This window comes from Macrobrachium rosenbergii, chromosome 50 (genome assembly GCF_040412425.1).
Source record: "Macrobrachium rosenbergii isolate ZJJX-2024 chromosome 50, ASM4041242v1, whole genome shotgun sequence".
NCBI classification, from domain to species: domain Eukaryota; kingdom Metazoa; phylum Arthropoda; class Malacostraca; order Decapoda; family Palaemonidae; genus Macrobrachium; species Macrobrachium rosenbergii.
In genome coordinates this window covers 17,100,001-17,117,500 of record NC_089790.1, presented here as the reverse complement: position 1 = coordinate 17,117,500, position 17,500 = coordinate 17,100,001, and the positions used below count along the sequence as shown (strand labels likewise).

Genomic DNA, 17,500 nt, shown 5'->3' with positions numbered 1-17,500 from the left:
TCGTTGGAAAGAAGTCTTTTTATTTGGGGATGGCTGACCCGGTGGTCTTTTCTCATTTTAAAAAGGGCGTTTTTCTTCATAAGAGTGACTATATTCTTGCGGGAGATAAACAGCGGTTGTTGACGTATGCCCCATTCAACTTTCCTGTTTACTTAAAAACACATACACGCACACATATATATACCGTATATATATACATATATGTATAATATATATATATATATATATATATATATATATATATATATATATATATATATATATATATATATATATATATATATATATATATATATATATATATATATATATATATATATATATATATATATATATATATATATATATATATATATATATATATATATATTAACTTTATCACATGCACAACTGTTCTGTGCATTGACACAATTACTAACAGGACCTTATGAGGTCCTATATATATATATATATATATATATATATATATATATATATATATATATATATATATATATATATATATATATATATATATATATATATATATATACCCTCCCAAGTACAAAACCATTATCAATTTATTTTACTTACTGATTTACTGCCAAAGGAAATTATACATCATGAGGGAATCTGCCTGGTCAGGATTCGAACCTATGACTTTAGAGTCAAGTAAATTTGATATTATGCGGTACTGCGGTTCCATATATGAGATTTTATATCTATATATACACACACACACACACACACATACACACACACATATATATATATATATATATATATATATATATATATATATATATATATATATATATATATATATATAAACATATAAACTAATTTGATGTTCTAGGACGAAATTGGTTTGTAAAATTATCTATCCTCCTTCGAAAATAAATATTGGAATTCATGAGACAAAAAAAAAAGACACAAATGTTTAATGTACAGTCTATTAAAACCTACTGATTACACCGTTAAATTCTCATAAATGAGGAACACAAATAACCCATAAAAAAAACGAAAAATAAAGAAAAGAAAAAACAAATACGAAGCCAACCTCAATTACTATGAAGACTCGAAGACACAGGAGACATTTAAAATTGCTCTCCTTTCTTTAAAATACATTTGCATATTGCATATCCCTTATACACACACACACATACACACACACACACACACCACCGCAACACGCAACTAGCTTTCCTGACCAGACTAATAAACATTAAAGTTTAATTTCAGCCAACAATTTTCTGAACATTTGCATGAAATGGCTCTAGGCTCGAGTAGAAAGCAATATCAATATGAATATGTAATTTCAACTTGAGCGGGAAAAAACAAAACACATTCGCCTCTTTTAAGTTATACCATACTTCAGAAGAATTATGTAAGACTATTTAGCATAAAAACACACACACACACACTCACACTCCCCGAAGTTTAATTTCACTCTACCTCCATTTGCATAAGCTGGGAGAGAGAGAGAGAAGGCTACTGAAATATAACACTTAGAAGTTAGAAGAATGAAACAGACTCCATTAAAGAAAGTCTGGGTGAGTTTAATATTTCCTCGGCATGAAATACTTTTCTGTCCTTTCCATAAGCTTTCGAAAGTTTTAGGTTTTGAAATGAAAGTATTTATTTCACAGGCCCATTGTTTTTTCTTTTCGAATATCTGTGTTTTTTTTGTTTGATATCCTTTGGATGAGGTTATGTTTTACATATTTACATTTATATTTATATCATGGTTACATTTATTTTTTTTAAATATTTATATTATATTCATACCTATATTCACAAATGTTTATACTATATATTCATGCTTATAGTTATATTTATATCACATTTAAGTTTACATATATATTTATATTTATATAATTTATATTTATATTTATAAATGTATATATTATACTATATTTTTTACTCAATTTATAAATACTTATATTGTATTATATTCATATTTATACAGATTTACATTATATTAATATTTATATTTATAAATATTTATACAGTATTGTATTTATATTCATAAATAATTATATAGTACTGTATTTATATTTACAAATATTTACATAGTATTATATATATGCAGATAGTTATAAATATTTATACTGACATTTGTATTACAGCTCGGTTTGTTTATGCCTTTAATACAACCGTTTTTCAGCAAGAGTTATAATTGTCGCATCAGCATTTAATTTTACCTTCAATATCATCTTTAAATATGGCAAAACTTCCATAAATTATTTATAAATCCTTTAACTATGGATATGGTACGGGAGACCTAACCTGTGAACAAGTTTCCAAAATGGCACTGAAGTATTTCTTCTAACAAACCATGAAAAATTAAACAAAAATACCTTGAGTTTATCAAAAAGACTAATTCTTCCGGCACTTGATATTCTGGTGGTCTTCCCAGGGCCAACTACTACTTTTTCTTCTTCTCCTTTTCATTCTCCTTCCTTCCTTCATTTCTTCCTTAGGGGGTAGGGAGGGAGGGAGGGAGGGAGGAGGAGTGGTGGAGGGGTACTCGAGACGCCAAAATCTTTCCAAAAAATGGCATCGAAATTATAAAAAAAGTACCACCAACTCCTCCTTCTACCTTTCCAATCTCCTTCCTTCCTCCCCTCCTTGAGTGGGGGGAGGGAGGAAGGGAGGGGGGAGGGAGGGACAGGGGGTGCTCGAGACAGCAAAATCCTTCCAGAAAATGACTTCGAAATTATCAAAAAAGGACCACAAACTCCCACTTTTTCTACCTTTTCAATCTTCTTCCTTCCTTCCTTGAAGGGGGAGGGAGAAAGGGAGGAGGAGGAAGGGGGGAGGGGGTTGCTCGAGACGACGAAATCCTTCAGAAAAAGACCTCGAAATTATCAAAAATGACCACCAACTCCTTATGCCTTTCCATTCTCCTTCCTTCCATCCTTCCTTGAGGGAGGGAGGGAGGGGGAGGAAGGGAGAGGGAGGGGGTGCTCGAGACACCAAAATCCTTCCAAAAAATGGCTTCGAAATTATAAAAAAAAAAGACCACCAACTTCTTCTCCTTCTACCTTTCCAATCTCCTCTCCTCCTTCCTTCTTTCCTTCCTTGAGGGGAGGGGGGAGAGGGAAGGGATTCGGGGGTGTGCTCGAGACGCCAAAAACCCTCCAAAAAATGGCATCGTCTGAGAAGGGACTAGGTCAGAGAAGTTTTTCAATCGTCGTTTTAGACTGAACATCTTTTTGGCCCACCTCCTCCTCCCCCACCTCCTCCTCCCCCACCTATCCTCCTGAGGCCAGTATATCCTCCTCCTCCCACCCATTCCCCTCCCGCTCCACCTCGAGGAAAAAAGACTTCAGGGCAAAACCAAGACGAGGGAGAAGGACTTTGACAAGAGACTTTTAAGGAGGACGCCGAACTACTCTTAGGCAGGAAGGAACTGCCTGCCTGGTCCTGAAACGCTTTTATGGATATGTTTATGAATATTTCTTTTTGCAATAGATTCCCCCTGGAAAAATTGAACCTTGTACATTGAGTGTATGTATGTATGTGTGTATGTATGTGTAAGTAATGATTATATATATATATATATATATATATATATATATATATATATATATATATATATATATATATATATATATATATATATATATATATATATATATATATATATATATATATATATATATATATATGAAATTTTTTATCACACCGTGATTTATATACAATCATGAAGCTACAAATGTCGCTTAATATCAAATTCACGCTACCTCGGGAATATCCCCGATGGGGAACTATCACCGAAGGGTACTTTATAAGTGATAAATGGATTGGCAGATGGCTCAGTGGGTAGACCGTCGACTGGAGTCGCTGGATACGTATCTGTGTCGAGGATCGAGACCCGGCAGTACCAATCCATTTATCACTTATAAATTCCCCTTCGGTGATAATTCCATCGGGGATACTCCTGAGGTAGCTTGAATTTGATATTAAGCGACATTTGCAGCTTCGTGATTTTATATATATATATATATATATATATATATATATATATATATATATATATATATATATATATATATATATATATTTATATATATATATATATATATATATATATATATATATATATATATATATATATATCTAATATATATCACACACATATATATATATATATATATATATATATATATATATATATATATATATATATATATATATATATATATATATATATATATATACACACACACACATACATACATACATACATAAATCCAAGAATTAGAATTAAAATCATCCCAATAAAACGTGATGCAAGCCCCCGCAGAGATAAATATTACCTATTGAAAACAAAGCTGTCTGTCGATTCCACAAACAAAAATAAATATCTAGTCATAGACAAAAAGACAACAATACAACTGAATTAACTCATTACAGAGTCTTCGGGAATGTTTTAGTTAGTGCGTTCTCCTTTACTCGCATTCCTAAGGATGTCGCGCGGTTGGAACTTCAGAAGTTCAAGCGAAGGTGCAATGCATTACTACCCTAATACTATTCTCCTTGCATTTTAATACGTTTTTCTTTATTTATCTATTTATTCATTTATTTTTTCTTTTTTTAATAAGTGGTATCTCTTCTTTCTGTATTTCCCTTAACTTCCTCTTGTTTCTTCCTAATGAGCACCATAATATTCTTTGGAAGCTTGAATTTCAAGTCAGTGGCCCCTGTGGTGGGCTTGTTCCATATGAATAGGTTTCATCTCCTGATTAATAATAATAATAATAATAATAATAATAATAATAATAATAATAATAATAATAATAATAATAATAATAATAATAATAATAAAAAATAATAATAATAATAATAATAATAATAATAATAATAATAATAATAATAATAATAATAATAATAATAATAATAATAATAAGATTCCTGGGTGATTCCTGTTAATCAGATTATCACGCTTGGTCGCGTAACCTTTAGTTAGAGGAAAATTAAAAAAGCAACACAACAAAGGAACCCAAATGTCAAGATATATGAAGCGAAAACAGAGCATCACACTTTTGCAGCCAAATTTTACACTTTCCACTAACAAAAGCGAAAGGTTACGAACGACTATTCGAAGATCATTTTTTTTTTTAATTTCAAAATGACTAAAACCTGGGACTGGATTATAGAATTTAGGCCTAAGGCCTATGATGAGGCCATTCAGTGCTGAAAGGAAAACTGAGAGTAAAAAGGTTGAAAGGTGTAACAGGAGGAAAACTCAGTTGCACTGTGAAACAATTGTCAGGAGAATATGAAAGGAAGTGCAGTAAAAGGAATGATAGGGATTGTAGCTAGGGGCCGAAAGGAAGCTGCAAAGAGCCTTCAGTAATGCCTACAGTGTACCGCGTGAGATGCACAGAGGGCACTACACCCCTTACAGGGTTTTAAAAGTGGGGTTAATCAAGAGAAATGGCTATATTTAAAACACCTGGACGTTAGGTCTTTTCCTGTTGCTTTCCAGAATTCGTATGCGTCATTTGCCCCAGAGAGAGAGAGAGAGAGAGAGAGAGAGAGAGAGAGAGAGAGAGAGAGAGAGAGAGAGAGAGAGAGAGACAGTATTCAGACAAGGTGCATCACTAATTATTGGGAGAAAGAGAGAGAAGAATACTCAAACAACTGTCATATTTTATCAACGAGAGAGAGAGAGAGAGAGAGAGAGAGAGAGAGAGAGAGAGAGAGAGAGAGAGAGAGAGAGAGAGTATTCAGACAAGGTGCATCACTAATTATTGGGAGAAAGAGAGAGAAGAATACTCAAACAACTGTCATATTTTATCAACGAGAGAGAGAGAGAGAGAGAGAGAGAGAGAGAGAGAATTAGAATCTGTTCAGTGGCATTAAAAGCTTCCTGAAAATGTACTAAGAGAAAGGGCGCCCCAGCTATTCGCTACAAAGACAGGGACTGAAAGAGACGTCGAGAGAACTCAGTCCTTTGATGTAAGCAGAAAGCGATTGTATGGAATGCGACCAGCTGGTAATAGCATGAGCAATTTCCCTTTCAAAGAATATTCATTCGGCGATCGTCAGATTCTTTCTCGGCAGGAATTTGGGCTTGAATGAAAGAGAAAATTCAGGGTGTTGAGCTGAAGAGTAAGTGGACAATTGAATATACATATATCTTCAAAAAAGATGGAATTACCACCAATGATTTTATGAGATTAGTGAAAAATCACTGCAGGATTTGATAGAACATACAGTTGACACGAGGTATTTTGCAATACATAACTTGCGATGCGACACAGACAAGTTCTTTGACATTTGACCTACGTATCTTGCTCTCAGTCACGCACGCGCACACAGACACACACAGACACACAGACACACAGACACACACACAACCACACACAAACAATACATAAGCAGACTGAAGAAAAAAAATGGACAGATGACATTTACAGAAGGTATTTTCAAGAGAGTGGACAGATGTACACAAACAGAAGAAACGAGAATGGACAGATGGCCCACAGAAGAAAGAAAAATGGACAGATGAACACAAACAGAAGAAACGAGAATAGACAGATGGCCCACAGAAGAAAGAAGAATGGAAAGATGACACACAGACAGAAGAGAAGAGAATGGACAGATGGCCCACAGAAGAAAGGAAAATGGACAGATGACACACAGACAGAAGAAAAGAGAATGGACAGGTAGCCCACAGAAGAAAGGAGAATGGACAGATGATATACAGACAGAGAAAAGAGAATGGACAGATGACCCACAGAAGAAAGGAAAATGGACAGATGACACAGAGAGGAAAAGAGAATGGACAGATGACACACAAAAACAAGAAAAGAGAATGGACAGATGGCCCACAGAAGAAGAATGGACAGATGACACACAGACAGAAGAAAAGAGAATGGACAGATGGTCCACAGAAGACGAATGAACAGATGACACACAGACAGAAGAAAAGAGGATGGACAGATGGTCCACAGAAGAAGAATGGACAGATGACACACAGACAGAAGAAGAGAGAATGGACAGATGGCCCACAGAAGACGAATGAACAGATGACACACAGACAGAAGAAAAGAGGATGGACAGACGGCCCACAGAAGAAAGAAGAATGGACAGATGACACACAGACAGAGAACAGAGAGTGGACAGACGGCCCACAGAAGGAATTTTCAAGAGAATGACAACACGAGAAGGTAAGCTATATCCAAAATCATTTGCCTGACCGCCCACACTACAACATTAATGGCACCCACTCGTATGCAAAATGATATTGGAGAAGTAATTTCGAGCACTTGCTGCAACAAATTATTCAAAAGGATGCGAAATCCTACATCCTACAGACACCCAAGAAAAAAAAGGGACTTCTCTTCATAAACAATTGTGGTACAAAGTTACAGTTATTAAGGGGAATTATATATCATAAGACCAACTGTCTTAATTCACTGTTAGAGATACGAGTGGGATATTCCTTGAATCTCAGGAAAATGGTTTAGATGAAGGTGGCCTTATGCCAACAGGTTACCCTTATCCCAGGGCACCCCATCAATTTAGTAAGGAGTGGAAGGAAGTAGAATGCCTGCTGTGGACCTCTGAATTCTGACGAAACAACGGAGACCATTCTTGTCTTAGAGCTAGGGTGAAGATTCTGTTTCTAACTAAAAATTAAACTTATTTAAGAAGTTGGACAACAAACTGGGAGGAGCCCAAAGAGAAAGGTCGAAAGGCCAAAAGGTAAGTAAAGAGGAATGAAAAAGGTTGTTGGAATTAAGGTTCAAAAAGCACCTTTAATACCACACCTTGACCTCCAAACTAAGGCCAAAGGTTCTGTATAATAATCAAATGACCCATTTTTATGTTAATTATTTTAACAGGCAGTTGAAATGCCCAAGATTCAACGACCAAGGCATTTAAAAGTAAGGTGTAAATAGCACCTTTACTACTACACCTTGACCTCCAAACTAAGATCAAAGGTCCTTTTAGAATATGCAAAAGTTTTTTTAGTAATTATTTTAAGAGAAAGATCAAGTTTCCAAGACTCAACAAACACCAAACATCATTTTCCGCCATATTCTCCGACTTGAGATCTTGGCAGGCAGTTTCTTGCCATATTTATTTATTTTCTGCTTTTTGCGGCGTCACTCTCTCACGTGACTGAATTTCCATGACTATCTCTGATATCCTCTTTTTTTCCTGTGTTCTTCAGGTCTAGTGTGGAAATTGTAGGAAATTGGAATATAAGAATATTAAGATTTTCGTCAATCCATTTTTCAAATCATTATAATTTCTCCACGTTTTCTATGCCAGTCAACAAATACCCTCTTACACAATACGGTCTTCTACGAGTAACTACGACAGAAAATAAATTCGACAAAATAATAATAAATATTCAATAACCTTTCGTCTCCTCAGAAAGTTGATACCAAGTGATACCTCGACCGCCATAAAAAAAAATAAATAAAAACAAAATAATTTGCGCAACCTAAACACAGGCGGTGGAAACTTCCTATAACCATCACACAACTCTCCATAAAAAAAGTGATTTACTAACCTTTTTATTTGGCTTAGGCGTTCAGCCGATTCGCGAGCGAAATGTCCCATAATGCTTGGCACCAACGAGCACCGGGGCACTTGTCCCAAAACCCGAAATGTTTCGCCCGAGATGAGAGAGAGAGAGAGAGAGAGAGAGAGAGAGAGAGAGAGAGAGAGAGAGAGAGAGAGTGCATCGCTAATTATTGGGATAGAGACGGAACAAGACTGAAAGAACTACCATATTTTATCAACTAAGAGAGAGAGAGAGAGAGAGAGAGAGAGAGAGAGAGAGAATGCCCAAAAAACTTCTATATTCTATCTTCTTAGAGAGAGAGAGAGAGAGAGAGAGAGAGAGAGAGAGAGAGAGAGAGAGAGAGAGAGAGAAGTATCAAGACAGAGAGAAAAGAGAGATTCAGAATGAATGGGCACACACACACACACACAGAGAGAGAGAGAGAGAGAGAGAGAGAGAGAGAATGCTCAAAGAACTGCCATATTTTATCTACGAGAGAGAGAGAGAGAGAAGTATCAAAGGATAGAGAGAGAAAAAGAGATTTAGAATGAATGGGCACGCACACACACACACACACACACAGAAAGAGAGAGAGAGAGAGAGAGAGAGAACCCACCTACCGCTGATTCTGTCTGAAACATCAGAGCTTGAACGAAAATTCGTAACTTTTCGGCCAACTGACCCCCTAAGGAAGTCAGCCGCTCTCGAGCGACGTCAAAATATTTCGTCCTCGTTCTGAAACCACTTTAGGAGGGTAATATACCTCAGGCTTCTTTAACCACCCGTTTAACCGTTTATTGAGAGCGTTCGGCCAATAATGTCTCTCGATCGATTAGGATAAGCATAATCCCCGCTTAACGCTGAGAGCGTGTTTGCAGAAGGCTGTTTACATGCGGACACGAAACTGTTGTAAATCCCGTGACTGCAGTTGGCTTTTAAAGTTGACAGAGAATGTAATCCCTCCTCTTACGCAACCGGGATTACAAGGAAGGATTATTCAGATGGAAACAGAAGGAAAGATGAGACACACACACACACAAACACACACAAAAACGCACACATACAAAGAGGTTATCCGTATACATTATAGGTAACTGAATTCTGTCAGATACGTTCTTGAAAAGGTGCATTACTTACATATATATGTATGTATATATATATACATATATACATGTGTGTATACATACATACATACATACATACATACATACATACATAAAACAAGACACTTAAAAGATCTACGCTCATAACAGTTAAATCAAACTATACTTCACAAAAATAAATTCACCCAAAAAAAAAACATCAAACTTCCAATAATAATTACCAAAAAATGCCTTTTAAATAAGAAAATCACTTTAAGAACTTGCTATGAACGCTACGAAAAGAGACTGAAAAGTATCACAGAACACAGAAAATAATTTATTACATAGAAAAAACTCCCCTTAAAATGAGCAACTCCAATTGTTTGTATGTGTGTGTGCATAGCCTACACACACCTTTGATCCGAGGATGACATTTTTTTGAAACTAGGCAAACGTCGCACTGCATTGTGTAGAGAGGCTGGGGAGACTCCACAAGAGAGAGAGAGAGAGAGAGAGAGAGAGAGAGAGAGAGAGAGAGAGAGAGAGAGAGAGAGAGAGAGAGAGATCAAAGAACTGCCATACTTTATCAACTAAAGAGAGAGAGAGAGAGAGAGAGAGAGAGAGAGAATGCTCAAAGAACTGCCATACTTTATCAACGAGAGAGAGAGAGAGAGCTATTCTACAGGAGTAGGTGCACGGTCAATTAACAAGGGATAGAGAGAGAAAAAGAGAGATTCATAATGAATGGGGGCACACACACAAAGACGCAGATGGTGTATCGCTATTTATCGTGAGAAAAGAGAGAGAGAACAATGGTAAATGAGCTGCTGTATCTTATCAACTAGAGAGAGAGAGAGAGAGAGAGAGCATTAGTTGCCGCTCTATTCTCTTTGAGCATACTGGAACATCTCTCCAGTGGGTTTATAAAGTGACATGAATTGGACAAATTTAAAGTCTCTCTCTCTCTCTCTCTCTCTCTCTCTCTCTCTCTCTCTCTCTCTCTCTCTCTCTCTCTCTCTCTCTGACTTCGATTTAGGTAAGGGAGAAAAAGTGAGTATATAATCGATTTGACAGAAAGTAAATAAGAGGTATGGCGACAGAAAGGGCCTGTTCTAATGAATATAAGCGAGTTAATGTAAAATGAAGCTTGATCAAAATGCTGGATGAACCAATCTATTTATAAAAGAAAGCAGATAAATTATGGTTATGTGTCTTTTTTATAACAGCTGGGCCTAGCTTTTATATAAGGTATATAAAAAAAATATAATATATATATATATATATATATATATATATATATATATATATATATATATATATATATATATATATATATATATATATATATGCAATTCTTTGAATTCTATGGCTTTTGATTGTTGATCGACTTATTAGTTTGACAAAATTTTCTGAATCTTCTCCGTTCTTCCAAATTCAGTTGATGGACAAGAAAACGAAGATTAACTCTTTGTTCCAATTACTAAAAACACGACACCACAGCTGTTCCGTCACTCGTCGTGACCTCTTCAAAGTGCATAATCTGGAAATAGCGTCCTGTTGTTTTGTTACAGAGAGACAAAAAGAGAGATTCAGAATGAATGGGCACACACACACACACATACACACACACACACACACGCGCACACACACACCGACGAGTGACGGAACAGCTGTGGTGTTGTGTTTTTAGTCAATGGATCAAAGAGTTAATCTTCGTTTTTTTGTCCATCAACTGAATTTGGAAGAACGGAGAAGATTCAGAAAATATTTTTAAGTTAATAAGAAGTTGATCAACAATCAAAAAGCCACAGAATTCAACGAAATTTGCATACAAGAAAAACTTTACCCCAAAAGCATATATACTGTATGTATATATATATATATATATATATATATATATATATATATATATATATATATATATATATATATATATATATATATATATATATATATCCTATATTCAAACTCTTCTGAAAAGAAATATTTCCCCCACTTTAGGAAAAGACATTACTTTTGCAGGTGTAAGTTAAAATGGCCTTTCATTAGCGACACAGGAACTCCCTCAGCTCTCTCTCATTTCCTTCTCTTTGTCCATTTTCCTCTCTCTCTCTCTTCTCTCTCTCTCTCTCTCTCTCTCTCTCTCTCTCTCTCTCTCTCTCTCTCGAACTTTAAGAATCAAGAGAGAAAATCGTATCGTCATTTCGCGTGTTTCTAATGGAGTTCGAGACTCAGGAACAGACATCGTCCTGTTTCACTGAAGCCCGGACTGATTTACAAGATAAAGTCATTGTTTCTTTTTTTTACAGTTTTTGAGGCTCGTAAATTTCTATAAGTAAAATGAATTTTGATAGCAAAAAAAAAAAGTCCATCATAAACTATTCTTTTCATCAGTAGAAAAAACTTCAGCTCAAACGTCATGAGTTAAAAAAAACCCCTACAATTAGGCCACATGAAACGAAATCACCAAATAAAAACTACTACCACTGCTTCAGTCTACTTATCTAGACATATCTTGTAAAAGATAATATACTTCCTTTTAGAGAAAGAGTATATATATATATATAAATAAATAAATTAATAAATAAATATATATATATATATATATATATACATATATAAATATATATACATGTATACACACACACACACACACATATATATATATATATATATATATATATATATATATATATATATATATATATATATATATATATATATATGTATATATATACTGTCTATTACACTTCCTTCTGAGGAATTCAACACTATCAATAATAATAATAATAATAATAATAATAATAATAATAATAATAATAATAATAATAATATAATAATAATAATAAATCTGTGTCTGTCTAAGCCAACTCACCATTGACGTATATCCTAGCGGTATTAGCCGACTCATGAGTGGCCCCTGTCAAAGTATGCACAGCTCGGCAACGGAAAGCCAGCTGGGAATCCGATGACCTGACATTCTTCACGACCAGCTGACCCGTCGAGACCATCTGGATGCGTCCTTCTGCCAGAAACGAAAGGAATATAACCATCTGGGAAATTATTCTTTTAGGAAATAGGCACTTAAGATGTTTAAGGGAAAAACCATCTGGGAAAAGATTCTTTTAGGAAATAGATACTTGATATATTTAGGGAAAACCATCTGGGAAAAGATTCTTTTAGGAAATAGATACTTCTTATATTTAGGGAAAACCATCTGGGAAAAGATTCTTTTAGGAAATAGGAACTTGATATATTTAGGAGAATAACCATCAGGGAAAAGATTCTTTTAGGAAATAGATACTTCTTATATTTAGGGAAAACCATCTGGGAAAAGATTCTTTTAGGAAATAGGTACTTGATATATTTGGGGGAATAACCATGTCGGAAAGGATTCTTTTAGGAAACAGATACTTGATATACTAAGGGGAAAACCCACCTGGAAAAAGATTCTTTTAGGAAATAGGCACTTAAGATGTTTAAGGGAAAAACCATCTGGGAAAAGATTCTTTTGGTAAATAGACACTTGATATATTTAGGGGAATAACCATCTGGGAAATAGGTACTTGTTATGTTTTTCGGTATATTTTTTTTTCCAAAAATTTAATCAAAGTGATTTTTTAAGAAAAAGATACTTTGTATAAGCTTTCTTTACAGTTTTTTAAAAATGGAATAAGTGAAGGATTAGCTTTTAAAAACAAAGTATGAAGTACCATCAAGAGTTTTTTCTGGTAAAATTGAATAAGTAAAGGATTGACTTTTAAAAATCTTGGCATGAAGTTAATTCTACATTTCAGAGAAAAATGTTTTTATTTCATTTAAACTTTTAAAATAAAATATTGAGGTTTAAAATACCGGCCTTACTGAATATCAATCACCAAGATTAAAGATAATATTTCCTTTAAAACGAAGCTAAGAAGTCTAAGAGACTTTAAATGCACCAAAAAAAAAAAAATGAAAAGGTTTGTCATTTTCTTAATCAAACCAGATTTCATAAAACAATCCACCACTAGGCCTATATCCCTAACGCTGCTCATACTGTAGTACTACGCCTAGTGAAAGGAATTAAGTAATTTCCTTGCGTAAAAGAATCATCAATGGTTACCTAAACGTCGTACGTAAGTAACAGTCCTTCTCCAAAGGTAATTTACTTCTTACTTCTAATCTTCACTTGAGGAATCTCTCACACGGCGCATGCGCGCGTAAGTACATACGTGCGTTAGCGAGTGTCGTTAGTCACCGTAATGACATGCAAACGACTTGATATTTCCGCCCTTCAGCCGCCAAATAATGAAGATTACGCCTCGCCAACGGCACCGATTAAGATTTATGAGACGGCGGCTTATTCCAAGCGGCTGTTATTCATTACGACTCTCTTGTAATTTTGATGTAATTAGCAAGAGAAATTAGCTGGAAGGATGGAGGGTAGAGAGAGAGCTCGGAAGGCTCACCTCAAGGAGAAGAAGAGTGGATGGGGGAGGGGAAGAATATTTGGCGGGGAAGTTGGCGGATATATGTTTTGGCGTCAAGGAGGTTGACGTAGACGAGAGTCGCCTTCAGCCCAGCAGTTACTTCGAATATAATGTTTCTATTAAGTTTACACGATGATCTAATACTGTCATATTTTATTTCATTCTGATTACCAGAGTAAGAAGAAGAAAAGTGGATGGGAGAGGGGATAAATATTTAGCGGAAAAGTTGGCGGATATATATTATGGAGCGAAGGGGGGATAATATAGTGTATTATTCAGCCGTACAGTTACATGAAGCATAATAACTTTCTATTAAGTTTAATTATACTTTTATATTTTACCTTTCAACCTGATACCACAAGAAGAAGAGTGGATGGGAGAGGATAAATATTCGGAGGTGGAAGTTGGCGGGTACATATTTTGGCGCGAAGGAAAATTTAGGCAAAAAGTAGAAGGAAAGATGTATAAGGAAAAAAGGAGAAGGAAAACATAAAAAAACATGTAAAGGAAAAATATAGAATGAAAAAAGTAGAAGGAAAAAATAGCAGAAAAATATAAAGTAAAAAGCAGAATAAAAAGTATGAGAAAAAGTAGCAGAAAAATAGCCGGAAAAAGTAGCAGAAACATGTAGCAGGAAAAAGTACAAGAAAAATGCAACAGGCAAAAGCAGAAGGAGAACTGGCAGTAAATTAGAAGAAAAAGCAGCAGGAAAAGTATACGAAAAAACAGATGAAAACAGCAGAAAATACACAATGAAAAAAGTAGCAGGAGAAAGCGTCTGGGAAAAAGTAGCAGAAAAGCAGCAGAAAAGGTAACTGAAAAAAAACACCAGAAAAAAGCAGCAAGGAAAAAAAAAATCAGAATTGTCGCTCCTAGTCCTACCTGAATTCTGGGCTGGGTAGTAATTGGAGTGGCCTTCGGTCCAGGACGTGATGGTGACGAAGTCCTTTACGAAGGGGGGGACTTTGCACTTCAGGACGGCGGTGTTCCCTTCCAAGACGTACTGGTTGTACACCTGTACTTCCCAGTACTGTTCCACTACTGTAGAAGGGAAGAGAAGGTGAGTATGAGGAAGTTTAAGGATAAGGAAGTGTAAGGAAGTGTATGTATGCATTTGTAAATATACATATATAAATATATTTATTTATATATATATATATATATATATATATATATATATATATATATATATATATATATATATATATATATAATATATATGTATGTATGTATAATATATGAGCAAACATAACGTAATGAAACCATTAAAAATAGAATATTAGCTTCTCTATACTAACCCATACCTTTATAAATATAAAACACCACCCATAATAACAGACAAAAACCTTATATACAAAACATGAACACAATTTATCCCACAGTTCATTTGCTAAAGCGAAAAGCAATATTTAACAGACAATCACGGTATTGTCTGTCGCCTGGTGACTGCCCCAGATTAGCTCGTTCTCCCTTCAATAAGCTGATGCCCAGCGCGAAGGGGAATTATCGTAACTAACTATATAATCCAATATGGCCGACGTTGGTTGATGGCTGGGTATTTAGGGTTTAATAGAGTCTCAAATACACATTTGTATCGATGCAATTCGCCGTGTGACGTAGGACTGATGGCGGCCAGGATTTTGTTTTATTTGTTTGTTTGTCTCTCTCTCTCTCTCTCTCTCTCTCTCTCTCTCTGAGGCTTTTTGTACCATTAGTTTATCTCTCTCTCTCTCTCTCTCTCTCTCTGAGGCTTTCGTACCATTAGTTTATCTCTCTCTCTCTCTCTCTCTCTCTCTCTCTCTCTCTCTCTCTCTCTCTCTCTCTCTCTCTCTCATTCTTTATGTCTTGAGTGTACTAACTTAAATTTCATTGACATCATATGAGTGAATATATCACTAAAATTTAAGTGGCATCACTATCACCTGAAGAGAGAGAGAGAGAGAGAGAGAGAGAGAGAGAGAGAGAGAGAGAGAGAGAGAGAGAGAGAGAGAGAGAGAATATAACAAGATTCTAGAATCATTCTTTCCTCTAGGTCGAAGATTTTGCAACCTACAAGAATATATTTCCAAATCTGATTGATTCTGTGTAGAATATTCCAAATAAAAAAATACTTTACTTATAGAAAACCTTCCTTTTGATAAACGAGCATTCGTAAAAAAATACGCTAATCTGAAGACAGTTTTTTTTATTCAGAAACAAAAATATCAAGCAAAGGAAGTGATTAGATGCTTGCTTTTGAAGACTTAATAAAGGTGTAGATATATTTACAAAATAGCTGTTTCACACTGCAAGTAATTAGTCCTTTTGTTAAACATTATATTCCTAACTGGAATCACAATCCGTTTGTTAAATAAAAATTACTATAAGGTGATATAAATCTTCTTATCAAGATCACAATTCACATTTATTCAAACAATAAGAATACATTGCTGAAGCTGTATTAAGATCTCATGAAGAACAACATTCGTTGTTCCCACAACAGTTAATATAATGCTTTACTCATAATCAAATCCCGATCATTCTTTTAACAATACAAATTAAGATCATGCAGAACAACATTTGTTGTTAACAATAAAATGAATAAATCAGAATTAAAGTCATGCTAATCATCTTAAAATGCAGATATCAAGCATGAAAAACAACATTTGTTGCTCCCACAAAAGCCCCTAAAATGATTTACTCATAATCAAATCCTACTAAATACGAAATGAAGGATTTATCCCTCATCCCAATCATCCTCCCAAACATAAAATGGAAGTTAGATCAAGATCTTATGAAAAACAACATTTGTTATTCCCACAAAAGCTCCTAAAATTATTTGCTCATAATCAAATCCTACTAAATACTAAATAAATTATCCATTCCTTAGCCCAATTATCTTCCCAAACATAAGACGACCTCAGGAAAGGTGACTTCAGACTTACCAGCCCTCACGTGGGTGTCCCTCGAGAGCACGGTTCCCGCAGGAGACGACGCCCTACAGCGGTAGATGGCCGAATGCACGGATGCCCTGAAGGCCTCGCTCGCGAAGGGCAAGAATATCAGAGTCCCGTTGCCGAGGACCTGAAAGAATCAGAATGAGAAAGGGCGTGAGTAATGACATATTATTCCTCCTGCTGGTGGGTTCCTATTCGACTGGATACCAAAGGTAGCCAACGAGGGATTGTCTCTGCCAACTTCCAGTGAGGATATCAGTAGATGGAACTGCTAATAACTGCTATGCCATTCCTGGAACTGCTATTTAACTTCTATGTCATTCAAGGAACTGCTACGTAACCTCTATGTCATTCCTGGAACTGCTATATAACTTCTGTGTCATTCATGGAACTGCTACGTAGCTTCCATGTCATTCTTGGAACTTCTATGTCATTCCTGGAACTGCTATATAACTCCTATGTCATTCAGGGAACTACTATGTAACTTCTATGTCATTC

General features: G+C 35.1%; 1 protein-coding gene across 6 annotated transcripts in view; it reads right to left on the bottom strand.

Annotated features, from left to right (window-relative positions):
• The window catches only part of LOC136832668 (cell adhesion molecule Dscam2-like), a 603,829-nt gene that overhangs the window by 97,106 nt on the left and 489,223 nt on the right, over positions 1-17,500 (bottom strand). For 5 of the 6 annotated variants that reach the window (XR_010851281.1, XM_067093973.1, XM_067093974.1 and 2 more), the window contains exons 3-5: positions 16,991-17,129; positions 14,949-15,107; positions 12,470-12,619 (exon numbers count right to left, since the gene is read on the bottom strand). Coding sequence is in view for 5 of the 6 variants with exons in the window: in XM_067093973.1 (XP_066950074.1) it covers positions 12,470-12,619; positions 14,949-15,107; positions 16,991-17,129 (448 nt within the window). In the remaining variant the exon portion in view is untranslated. The remainder of the gene's footprint in view (positions 1-12,469; positions 12,620-14,948; positions 15,108-16,990; positions 17,130-17,500) is intronic. The other variant, XM_067093971.1, reaches the window with a different exon arrangement.